Here is a 13,917-nt window from a genome sequence, read left to right on the forward strand (position 1 = left end):
ATTTTTGATAGCATCCATGAATGTGTCTTACCCAAGATTGGTTATGTGAAGTCCAGTCTGAGCATGGATATGTATAAGATCTGGAACACAATTAGAAGGCTCTTCTCAAAGGATGTCAGGACAGCATGCCATAGTTCAGGTGTTCAGTCACTGGTTTCTCACTGTGGGTGCTTGTGTTCAATCTCATGGCAGTACATATGGGATTTGTGGTGGACAGGGTGACATGGGTACAGGTTTTGCTCCTTGCACTCTTGGTTTAGGCCTGCCAGTTGTCATTCCACCAGTGTTCCATTCTCGCATGTCATGTGGGCGTAGTACGCTGGGCCCACTTGCAGCCTCGGTAGCATGGAACTGGGTATGATTTCACTGGAAGAAAAAAGGAATGTTAGGAGTAGTTCAAGCCTTCAAGGATAGTTTTATTATGCTTTCCATAGGCTCAGTACCTGATGAACACATAATTATGTAGTTGTATCCATCTGTTTTCTTGGTACATCTTCCATATTACGTGATGAATTTGGATGAAATGTGATGTGGGAAGTCTGTTATATGGGGGGTTGTAATAGACAAATCTGAAACAAATTTAAGTTTGCCTGTAAAAATATTTTAAATGAAGTTAATGTTTATTTTTGGACAGACTGAGAAATTTGATATCCCCATAAAAATTCTGTTTTATGTGTTACACATAGAATGTTCAGCTTTTATTCTACTTGGCTGCTTGAGTAGGAAGGTCATGTGGAAAATTGTGTTCGTAGAACAAAATATAAGGAAAATCTGTCTTTGTATGTTATGTCTTCTTATACCCGAGTCTCATTCTTAAAATGTATCATGAAACTACCATAATGTCAGCATTGATATTTGATTGAAATTATTATTTTTAAGGCCTGCTGAAAGCAAACTGGCATCTTGAAGTGTTGCCTTATTTGACTAAACATAATTTTCAGGTAGAAGCAATTTGTGGATATGGGAATGCTGTACATAAAAAATATCATTGATATTGTTGAGCCTGTTGTAACTGCATTATTTAGAGCAGTGTGTCTGTACTTTGGATGATATGTTATCAATGATGTTACCCTAGGACTGCTAGAGGAAGGGGGGGGGGATTCTTGGATTTATTGTAGACAGTTTTAAATTGAACTGTAGACCTGTTTTAAGGTAAAAAAATGTGTTTTAAGGGTTGAGGTTGTCATGGTGGGTCCTGTTCATTTTCTTTTGTTCAAAATGTCATCTTCTTCTTCTTCTTCTGATTGTATCAGCAGTAGAAAGCCATTTTCTGCCATGTAGGTTCTTTCACAGGAATGAAAATAAGCTATAATAAGTAGCAGGTTGCTGGAGAATATATCAGGTACTGATTGGAGGTTAGTGGTTGCAGGAAATGTTGGAAATGACACACAAGGGAAATTCTCAAATGAAGGCCATGTCGTATATGACAAGGAAAGGATTAAGATAACAGCCTTCTGGGAAGTGATGTCATTTAGTTTTGTACGTGGTGCCAACATTTCAGAAGAACCTGTTGCCCATGTCTGTCACGATAGAAAAGTGAAGGTGGAAGTATCAGGTGTCTGTGAAACATAGGTACCTAGCTGCCAAACTATAAGGTGCCCCATCCCAGAAGCTCATAATCTTAAGTAGTGTTTTTTCCGCCTTTAATGAAGCATTTTCAGTTAGGCTGTCTAAAATAAAATAGTATCACTTTCGTAACTATCACTGGTTTTGTGAATCTAAATGAAGATATTGGATCAGCGGAGAAACAATCTTACACCAAATGTTCTGTTCATACGTATCACTTCTAGCAGTTATCGAAAGTTGACAAATGGAACATGGTTAGTGTCATAAGGTATCATTAAAATTAATGAGAAAATATTTGATACAAAGAGTTAATTTACAAAGTCAATAGAAAGTCCGTCGAATGTAACAATTTGTAGGTCACTTCTTTATCACTTCTGCCTTACATGTTTCGGTTTGACACAACCATCATCAGAGGCACTTACTACAATTATGAAAACACTGTCGTTGTTTAAGATGTACACAGTTATGTTTGCTGCGTGGACGCTGCTACAATATGTCGACGTGTAAAAGCACAACACTTGCTAGGATTGTTGAATGCACTATCAATTCTCACATTCCATCCGAAACTGCCCTCAAGTTAAAACGCCAATGTTAAAATATTTAAAAAATTTAAAAATTTAAAACATTTGATGTAAAATGTTAAGCTCCTCCTTGTTAATTCATCCCGAAGATGGGAGATGTCAGCTTGAGGTTGTATGGCTTATGGCTAGATGTTTCCTATGTGCTGTGTGTTGTGTAGTTGTGTGTACACACAATTGATAGTGCATTCAACAATCCTAGCAAGTGTTGTGCTTTTACACGTCGACATATTGTAGCAGCGTCCACGCAGCAAACATAACTGTGTACATCTTAAACAACGACAGTGTTTTCATGATTGTACTATGTGCCTCTGATGATGGTTGTGTTAAACCGAAACATGTAAGGCAGAAGTGATAAAGAAGTGACCTACAAATTGTTACACTCGACGGACTTTCTATTGACTTTGTGATTGATAGTGTAACGGACCAAAAAATGAAACAATTAAACAAAAAGAGTTAATTTATTTTTTCAGTTCAGTTTAAAAGTTTTGAAATGTTCTTATATATGATATATGAGACTTAACTCTCTTTCATCAAACATGTCATAAATGTCAGAATATTGATTTATGGGTCAATCAGTTACTTTCTTTTCCTTTGACTAATTTATCTAAGAAATACAAAGCATGGTAGTCCTAGAGTGCATGTTTTGTGTTAGATAAAAGTTGAAAAGGGGTGACTACTGCAGTAGAAAAGAAAGTTAGATATTAAATATCAGATTTTGTTATGCTGTAAAAATGTTTAATTTTTTATCTTAGATCTGACAGAATTTGTACTTTCACATATATTAATGGTACACAGATTCTATGCTTGAAAGAACTACTTTTGCACATATATTTTCAGCTTTCATTTTCAGGAGAAATATCACGTCAGTTATAAGATACACAACATTGAGGCCTGTAATTATGCTTTGTACAGTTCAGAATGTAGTATTAAAGTGTTACAGTGACAACTTCACTCTCTATAAACAAGGTACATAAAATGTATACAAAAGTGTGCATTCTACACAAAAATATTCTGCATTTAAAACAAAGTAGACACTATCATATCAGCATTTGTTTTTATTGATGTTACATGTTTCTACCCTTATACTGGGTCATCATCAGGTGTACAATGATATCAGACTCAGTTGTTGAATTGCTTCTAGCAATTGGCATCTGATTCTTCAATAAGGATCGTAATTGTGCACTTGAGTGTTTTTTAAATGTGTAAATTGAGTCTTTCAGTTAAAATTTTAAGATACTCAAATAATAACATTTAAAAAATTTTATACTTTTGTATACATTATATCTACCTTGTTTATAACACACAACAGGATTCACTCCCCATTATAAAGCAAAGGTTTTAAAGGCTCAGATTTGAAGTACAAAGAAAAAAAGCACATAAATTTCAGTATCCTACTGAATAATTCTTATTTTTCACCATCTTCCTGTAGATGGGGGGTTGGTAATTTAAAATTACATGCATCCGAACCACTAAATTGTACTAGCAGCCACCAGTATTAAATTTCATTGAATTCTGAATTCAAACTCTGTCTCCATAAAACATTTATTATAATATAAATATTAATTGGTCAGAGAATTTTTCGTACTAGTACTAATTTTGACTGTAGTAGAATGTTCATTTTCACTGTAGACATTCTGCAGATACCACTGAGAAGAACGGAGAGAGCTTTATTTTAGGCCTGGTTTTATTCGCTCTCAAATTCTGTATATTTACATGTCAAATTGGTGTCCTGCTGTAGCATAAGGGCATCGTATATTTGTGTAATAAACTTTTCATCACATGTTCAGATGAAACACCTCAGACAGCAAATTGCGATAATGCGATGTAGTGTGATTTTGTTGTCAGGTGACTGGTGTGTATATGAGTGAACAGTGATATTGCAGTGTACATTTCGCCCTTTGCTTTTTCCATTTACAACACTACTAGGAAGTGCTATCAGCCCGGTTTCTGCTGGCTTTTTGAATTGTAAATGAGGTTTTACTATATTGAATCTGAGGTTCTCATGATGGCGACTATGGAAGTATTGTCGTCTGGGATGTGATGCTGTGTAATCTTTTGGAAGTTTATGGATGTTTCTTCAGAGTCAGAGTATGCAAAGCAAGCAAGATGCAGGTTGGCAATACCAGAGCTCTGCTGGTTCCTTGGCTAGTTCTTTTGCCAGGAAGATAGAGGCAATATGTTCCTCCAAAATGTCAGTAAGTTTCTACCAGACTATGTGGTGTCACATTCCAGAATATAGTACTCTCTGGGATATTAATATTGTGACATCACTAGCGGGATCACAGAGTTCACGTGACCCCCACCTCCCACTACGCCATCTATGTCACAGTATGTTTGAAGGAACAAGGGTTTTCTGATTTTATTGTGGTAAGGTAAAGTTGTCCCTATGCTTAACTAATTAAGCACTAGGTTGTGAAGGCATATGGGGGAATGGATGTATAGATCCACATTTTCTTGGTCTCGACACTAGCTGGAGGTGAGTGGTCAGCTTCACGCCTGGCAGCTTTACCCCTGGGAAAAGAGCCCCTGTACCCCTTTGATAGGAAGTTGGGTGGAGCCCAGAGCTGGTCTGGACGATGTGGAGAAGTTAAAATTTGTGACTCCACCGGGACAAAAACTCGAACCTCTCACTTGTCCAGCCAGTAGCTAGTCGCTATACTGACTGCACTAACCTGGCCCGTGAATAAAATGTGTACAGTCTTTAATGTACTGGTTTAGTTTATCATTCACACCCCGTCTACAGTCACACATACACGTAACAGTACTCTGTACCATGGAGATAGCAGGTTATAATTGGAGGAGCAAAGGGTTAACTAACATTTTGTACACTGACAGTATGCAGTGTTCGTGCACTAATGGCCAAAATGCAATGCTTGATAATTAAATGTTCATTTCCTTATCTCATCTTTCCTCCCTGTATATGGTGATAATTAAGGTATGCAAATTTCCACCCTCGGCAATAAGTTCAGATGTCCATGTTTAAGATATTAACAAAAACTACAGGAACAGAAGTTAATTCTGTATTTTAATTTTTTGCACAAGTTTCGTGTTCTGTCTCCCATACTGTTCACACAGCAGTTAGACACTGCTGTCTGAACAGTTTGTTACTGTGTTTTGAGGGACACATTATAGAATTTTTCTTGAAAAGTTCAAGGTTTGTGTCATGGAAAATTGCTCCACTTATTGTGCTCCGTTTTAATTTCTGGATGAACTGCATGCTAAGTTCTAAATTAATAGGAAACTTTTCTTAACTGAAATTTAATTTTACCGTTTTCTTTTAATGTGGCAAGAATTGTGTGGGTTGGAACATTGAAATCCATATGTTAGTCAGAGTAAATAACTGTTGAAAAGGTTAAACAGTCTGTGTAATCTGAAATTTTTTGTTTAGAGAGATGAATCTTCCATTCTTTTTGAAACTGAGCAGCCATAAAGTTTATTACAATGGTATCATTGTATTTTATATGGTGCTTTATTCATTTGTGTAATATTGTAGTTTATTTTACTAGATCTCTCACAAAGAAATAATTTTTAAGCAATATATATTGAATTCATATTTAAGTACTTTTCATATAGGGTGTCCAGATGAAAGGTGTCCAAAATAAAAACTTATATCTCAGAAAGTAATACACGTATCCAGTTTATGTCATCAGAAAGGAAAACCCTGTAAGTTCATTTTCCATGCCCAGCTTACACGCATGTGCCACCATGTTAGGAATCACTTGGACAGAGTGATGGCTGGGAGATGGATCGGAAGAGGTGGATCAATCGCTTGGCCTCCCAGGTCACCAGATTTAACCCAACTGAATTTTTTCTTGTGGGGTTATGTGAAGAACTTGTCTACCAAGTTAATACTAATGACCTGCAACACCTGAAAGCCAACATAAGGGATGCTGTGGCTATGGTAACACCAAACATGCTTCAAGCAACGTGGAACAAGGTCAAATATCATCTGGATATTTGTTGTGCCACCAAGGGAGCCCACGTTGAAATTTATTGAGAAAGTTATATACGCAGAAAAAACTTTTAATAGTTTCCCTTTGTAGTGGTGTAACCCACAAATGTGTATAATAAAAGCTTTCTGAGATATAATTATTTTATTTTGGATAAATTTCATCCAGACACTCTGTATTCAATAAATTTAATAGCCTGACCAATTTCTGAGACATTGCATTTGACAGTTAAGAATTTTGTACCATCCTGGTAGTTTCATCTTTCTTTCAGCCTACATTTTCAGACGTGTTAATTATAGAACACTGTAATGATTTCCAAGAGTGTCAGTAAAGAGAGGCCGAGATATTCAGATTGCAGGATTGTAAGCATTGTTCAGTGTGATGGTGTGTTTGTAGTCATTGCAGTGCTCATCTCTTCAATGTACCTGGCATTGGGCACTCTTCTGGCAGCTACTTATCTCCACTCCCAGATGCTCTCACATGTTCTCACCAACCCCCTGAGCTTCTTCGATACTACACCCACAGGCAGGATCTTAAACCGGTTCAGTAAAGATATTGACACCCTGGACAACACAATCCCACATAATATCCGGGCATGGCTCACCTGCCTGTTTTCGGTAATGGTATCATTTTGTAACTTCCTGTAACCAGTATAGTGAGAGAAAAATAATTCGTTTTAAAGGAAATTATAAATCAGTCGTCATCAGAGTGCTATAGAATAAGGTACCCTGCTGTTGGAATATTCAGACTTTAAAAGTTTTGTGCAGATCTCTCTCCCTCCCTGCCTCCTTTCTCCCTTTCCCTCTGTATGTTTTATCAATTCCCACAGTTGACATTTATTCCTTGATTGGTTTAGTGTGCTATGGAATAATATAGACCGCCAAAAATATAAATAAATAAAGTCAAACAAATCTCTCTTGCATTCATGTCAGTTACTAGTTAATGCAACAGATTTTGTCACATTTTGCCAGTATTTTTGTGGATGTTCTTGTGACAAAACAAAATTAATAGGCGAAGAAGCAGAAAATTTCTGTCGTGTTTACTGCTGCAAGAATCTCAAATCTTGCAAGATGAGAAAGGTGTTGAAATATTATATTTAATGCCATGTTGGAAACAAAAACTGTGAAATTCTGTCTATATATTAGCATATATAGCTGAGTAAAGTAATTGTGTTGTCTGGTACTGAATCTTTTATGATAGAGATTAATCATGCCAGTACCATTCTGATACTGTCCAGTAGTATGAAAAATGCTGTCTTCTGGGATATGGCTAGTCACCTCTCATGCTGCTTCCTCAGTCACGGATTTTTCTATCCTGAAGATGGAGGCGATACATTCCTCTGAAACAGCAGTTCACACAAGATCTACATTGTGCCACATCCCAGAAGATGGCATTCTTCATAGTCACTGCTGTGAAAACCTCGAATCCTACCTATCCAGTAGTAGTTTGTTTCTATTGGATAAGAGCTTCTATTTTAAAATTTGCCTGATTTTGTTAGTGACTGCCACCTTCCCCCATTGAGTTTCCTTTTGTGCTGCGCTTGGTTATTTGTGGCTTGGTTTATTGAAGTTTGCTAAATATCATCCTTATTATTAAAGCACCTGTCAATAATGCAACAATACTTTAAAATATAAAAGACATCTAGAATATGTTTCTCACTAAAAGTGTAACTTTAATACTTTATGATGATGTTAATTGTTTTGTTTTCAGGGAGACCACTATACATGTGAAAAAACTAGAGACGTTTTAGTAATCTGAGAATCACTTTTAGTGTATAAGTTATACTTTTAGTGTCTTAATGACATATTATGATTTTAACAACATTGTAAAGTATTAAAGTTACACTTTTAGTGAGAAACATGTTCTAGATGTCTTTTATATTTTCAAATATTGTTGGATTATTGACGGGTGCCTTAATAATAAGGATGATGCCTCAATGCAACAGGATGCTAAAATACAGCGTGTATCACAACTCAGCGGCAAAACTTCAGGAATGGACTCCTCATGTAGAGAGAAGAAAAAAGTATATGACAACATGGGTCTGGAAGTTCATATAATTACAGAGTAGTAATTGTGTCTACACGCCATTGAAAGGAATTGGCTACATTAGTGCTTTCTGTCGGTGGGTCGGCTTTTCATTGGGAGGACAGCCTTTCTATCAGTGGGTTGGCTTTTCACTGGGAGGACAGCTCTGTGATCATCATGATGTCACCTGTGATTACTTCATGATAAATTTTCCTTTGCCAATTCTTTTCAGTGGCGTGCAGACACAATTACTACTCTGTAATTATATGCATTTCCGGAACCATGTTGTCATAAACTTTATTTCTTCTCACTATATGAGGAGTCCATTCCGGAAGTTTTGCCGTTGAGTTGTGATACACCCTGTATAATATTTGCTAAATATGTATGAAAGTTGCATTTCTCTTGATGTCTGTTCATTTTAATGCTGAAGATTAGTAATGAAACATTGCACATTTGAGAATATATGGTACTTTCTGAAAGAGGGATGCATGGTGCAAATGGAATTCCATGATTCTAGATTTTCGTAACAAAAATAATTAATATTCATTACCAAAGTTATGTCAGCAGAACCTGTATTTTAGGATGGCTATACAAAAGGAGTTTTCATTTGTGCATGCATGCATAGCTTTTCTTACCTGCTTTCTTGCTGTTACTGTGTTGTTGCTTTATGTTGCTGTTGTATAGCTTGATTTATCTTTATAGTACTAAGAGATATATTTAATTTGTGAAAAAGAAAATTTTTTGGTAGGTGTTAAGACACAGGAATATGAAGAAGTCTGCTTGGGCTTAAGAAATGTTTCTGTGTTGAACAAGAGAATAATAGTTTCCAGTTCCATCAGAGGCTTGTGGATTGCTTTGTCATGTTTGAAGATTGTTTTACTTTTGAGAGCTTTGAACTATCCAGTTTCAGCTGAACTAACTGTATAAATTAATACAGTTAAGGGTGCTGACCAATATATGAGGGCTAGAGGGATTCTTTGATTAAACACTTCAATTGGGATAAGCAAATACCATTTTTTTATTATAGTAAAGACTAGTTTTATATTCTTATCATGTACTGTTTTCTTTCATTGTCACTATATTTGGTTTAATGTGTTGATCTTTATACATATTGAATTCGGGGTACATTATGATTGCTATGTCTTCAGATTTTATTTCTGAATTTATATTGTCATATTAGTTGGCAGAATATTTAATCATAAATACAGAATTCCTGAGTTTTGAAACCTTTATTAAGCTCCAAATCTTACGATCATCTAACATGTTGTGTATTCTTCAGAGAACAGAAACTTCCATTGTGTAATTATCTTGAAACCTTCCCTACGTAGCATTATTGTGGTTTCATTGGCTGAAACCTAGATGTTGAATGCTTATGGTGTGTTATGTACATGGAAAGGTTAGCAGTGTCTTGTTGGAATGGTTGCAGTAGTGTCAGTCCTAATGTCATTACTTGCCAGTTTTGTCGGAAGGCTGAATGCATCACAAATCCTGCATGCCCTCTTGCTGGGTAATAATGAGATGTCTCATAGTATCCTTTGATGTTAGTCCTGTTGGAAGGATGTTGAATCGCTATTCTAAGGACGTTGACATTGTGGATAATGTTTTGCTAGTGACGCTTAGATGATGGGCATCATGCTTTTTTGCGGTATGTAACAGGGAAGTTGCACTTGATAGCAAGCTGAATTGATTGTGGAATTTGGGTCATCTTTGTCACCAGTATTTTTGCAGAATTTGTGCACTTAACTGGAATTCTTAATTAGTTTTGTGTGAAGCGGTGTCAAGAATTTGTAGAAATTCATGTTGTCACAATTTAGGGGTGTGACTATAGATGGAATATGGATCGGTGAATAGGTTTATTAACCACTTATATGCACCAGTCGGAACTACAAATTACAATGCTATTACTGATCTCCACACTTTACAAATCACCGCAGCACCAGCTAAGCATTTTCCATCCTGCTGTGTCTTAAACAGCCGTTCCCTGGCAATTGCATCTAAGATTCTTCAGCTTTCAGCAGTTCTTCTGTTGTTGGTATGGGCAGTTGCCTAGCGATAGCTCTGATGTTGTTGACATGTTTACCAACCATTACCAAGCAGTGCATGTTCCTTCTTGCGATTGTTGCATAGCAGCAGTACTGTGTGCTACAGTATATAAAGTGATGGTATTCAGGATTAGGAAATGTAGTTACACATGGAATTGTTGTTAAACTTTGTTATGTGCAGGAGATACTTAGATGAGCATTTCAGAGTGTTCGGTCAATATGAATTTCAACTTCAGCGAGGGATTTATAAATTAAATTCACAATAAGTGAGTGTTGTTTTTCATATATGCGAACAAAAGAAACAGCTTTGGGGATGTGAACAGTACAGTTTATTTGGATAACAGCAATATTGAAGAGCCCCAATTGATACTGAATATGTTTTAATATACAATGCAGCTTCTTTTAAAACTCATAATTATATTTTTTGTAAATTTGTGATCCTGTCCTTTAATGCATTTAAACACATCTGTAGTTTGTATGATTTATTCATTGTTATTTATGATACCAAGTTCTGTATACCCAAGTTGAAACAGTATATTTTGTTTGTATGAGTATTTCCCCCATAAAAAGGTTTAAGTGCACAAAACTGCAATACTGATATGGTGATGTTCCCTAAATCTCATTTCCATGAAGAGTCCTATCTTTTGGGATGTAATACCAAGTAGGCTGTTAGAAGTCAACTGATATTTTGGAGGAACGCATTGCTTCATTCTTCAGGGTCATTGAATAAGTGAAGCAAGAAACCAGCATAAAGCTCTGCTCTGATTGCTAACTGCTTCATGCTGGTTTCTTGCTTGGCATTTTTTTCACCCTGAAGAATGAGGTGACATGACAGATATTTCAGCAGTTTTTCCAGAACACCAGAAACCAAAATATTCTAACCCTCTCAGAGTATATTCATTAACCAAATTTCATCTGAATTAGGCTAATCACAGATTATCATATTTTTGATGCATTTATTCAGCTAACATTATATTTGATGATAGGTAATTATGTGAAAGAGCTTTACATGAACTGTTTATTTGCCAATTTGTTTGTTGCTGTTAGTAACTTGGACTGTATATTGTCAGATCATTGGATGATGATGAATAATGAATTGGAAAGGATATGCAAGGAAGTGGTCATGGCCCAATTCTAGGTACTACCTGAACTGTGGATTTGTTATTCACTGTATAAGAGTTGCTTGATACCAGCTTTATTGTAGTGTGAAAAATGTCATTTATGAGACAAAATTAATATAGATTCTAAAGGGTTCTGATGATAGTATATAACACTCAGAATTACTGGGGTTTTTGGACTTCTCTCATTGTCCAATATACTAGAAACTAGAAAACATGACATTTTGGAAACTGGATCTATTTCCATCCTCGGGTAAGTCAAAGTCAAATTGTGACTGACAGTCAGTCAGTCAGTCAGTAAGTCTTGGTGTAAAGCCCAATCTTGGGCTCATGACCAGATATTTATTACTCTTTGACACAGTCTTGTTTTTGTTGGGCGCCCTCTCTGACGAGAGGACCGGTCTGTCTTTTGTATATGCTGCTGGCCCTTGCCATCGCAGTCTTTCTTGGGTCTGAGTCCCTTGGGACTTGTGACCATACTTTACTGTCTCAGATTTGAGACTTCTCTTTTTGTCATCTCCTATGACTCACAGGGTCATGGTGGAGGTATTTGACCCTGCCTCCATACCGGTTATCCTCAGTTTTGGGTAAACAGGGAAGACACTATATAACTGTTGTTATATAGTCTGCACTGACCACACAGAAAACAGCCTCTGTTGTTGTAGATGAGTGTTTACTGTGACGTTGCATGTCAACAGTCACTGTGTGGACTGTACTTCTATTATTGCATGCGTTTATGTTATGGACATTACCTAGCAATGGCTGATGTTTACAAATTCACTGCTTACCAGTGGGTCTATACACCACAATATGTACTAAATTAATAATGTTCATTGTTATTAGATGCCATGGTTGAGGACTCTGCATCCTGTTTGGGAGGTCCTGGGTTCAAATATTAGCTCATAGATTAGTTATCCTGACCATGTTTTTATATTTTCCCCTCAGTTTCTCCAGACAATTGTTAGGATGGTACCTCAATTTGGGCGACAATCATTTCCTGCCACATCCCTTCAATTCATTCAGTGAGCATCTTACAGTTGAATGCTGTAGTGATATACTGACAGCTTCATTAAGCGAACCATAAATAAAACATCCAACTGTACTGTCATTAAAGCCCTATGAAAATGAAACCAAAAAGATCCGGGAATACCCATTTGCTGTGAATATAGGAGACCCCTATCGAGGACAAATAAAACCAATTGCTGCAAGAAACTAACAGTGACCAAGATTGAAGGCAATGGAAGAGTACAAACAAAGATAGGCACTGGAAAGAGACCAGTGGCGAGGCATCATTGAGGCGGTTAAGGCCTACAACAGGCTGTGAAAAAATCCATTATGATGATGCGAATATAAAGTTGAAATGAATATGCATGTGTAAGATTTGGCAGTTGTCGTATGTAGGGAATACATAGGGAATGCAGTCCCAGCTAATATGTGGAGAAACATCTTGAATTACGAGTATTCTGTCAGAGTGAAATCATCTCTGAATGCATGATGCTTTGTGTTCTTTAAACACAGGCAGGTTATCAGATGTTCATGCTATCCAAAAGCAAGCTTTGTCAGTTTGAAACAATCCACCAAATGCAACTTTTGAGCATATGAAGAGATGTAACAATTTTTAGGAAAAATTTGTCTCTCTATTTTTGTCAGACCTGTTGTCTGTGATTTGGTTCTCTGATTGATATACCCTGAAGATTCTATTAGAGATATGTGAAACATATGGGATTTGGAGTTCATACAGTGGTGAATATCAGGATTACAATTATGTGGGGTGTGTCACTGTAAAGTTTGGTACCTGTGTACCTATCTACGCAGCATGACATTCAGGAAGATTGTAGTCTTGGTGTGTGCACAAGTGTTAAAGTCTGGATGCATAGAGAGATATTCAGACAGAATCTTTATGCATAAAAAATATGTTATCATTAAGATCATATATAAGAATTCTTACACTCAAACTCAGAATAAAAAATTAACTAAATCCCCAAATTATAACTGAAACCTTGAATAAGCTGATCATACTCCACTATAAAATTGAATTATTACTGTCTTTTTGTGCAGATTATGAGTTTCTGTGTTTGCTTTTTGGTTTAAATGAGTGTGAGGGTGGATTTATGGTGAGTGGGTTCAAGGATATTGGTTGTGTTGGTTTATTTTGCATCGTTGTGTAACAAAGATAGTGTTTGCATTTGGTGTGTGGTCAGATGTGTCATGTGATGTTCGGAAAGGTGAGAGTTTGTTCGCAGAGCTTATATTTTATGTGATTGAGGTGGCATTTTCATGATCTTGGGTGTTTTAATGAACTTGTGATTGATCAGGATTGGTAGAATTTTTCCTTAATTTATTTAGATATATTCTACCGTACAGTGTGTTGTGTCATGTGGAATTTGGATAGGAATGTAGGTATGATATCAGCTGTCTAAATTGAATTGAATTCAATTCAATTGTGTGACATGACATCTTAAATCATTTCAATTAAATGATGCAAATTTTCTCATGTTTGATGTTTCTGCATGGGGTAAAAGAAAATTATTGTGGCATTTCTGTTTTACAGAAATGTGGGTTGAAGCTCTTTTTACAGATATATATATTTGTGAAGTTTTTCCTATGGGACTACATAAAGGATCCAGCGTATTGC

General features: G+C 36.3%; 1 protein-coding gene across 1 annotated transcript in view; it reads left to right on the forward strand.

Moving 5' to 3' along the window:
- Positions 1–13,917, forward strand: part of LOC111869170 (multidrug resistance-associated protein 1) — a 151,260-nt gene that overhangs the window by 99,280 nt on the left and 38,063 nt on the right. The window contains exons 22-23 of the mRNA XM_033753308.1: positions 6,494–6,714; positions 13,456–13,507. Coding sequence (XP_033609199.1) covers positions 6,494–6,714; positions 13,456–13,507 — 273 coding nt within the window. The remainder of the gene's footprint in view (positions 1–6,493; positions 6,715–13,455; positions 13,508–13,917) is intronic.

The sequence above is a fragment of the Cryptotermes secundus genome, unplaced genomic scaffold, assembly GCF_002891405.2.
Source record: "Cryptotermes secundus unplaced genomic scaffold, Csec_1.0 scaffold1441, whole genome shotgun sequence".
Lineage (NCBI taxonomy): Eukaryota > Metazoa > Arthropoda > Insecta > Blattodea > Kalotermitidae > Cryptotermes > Cryptotermes secundus.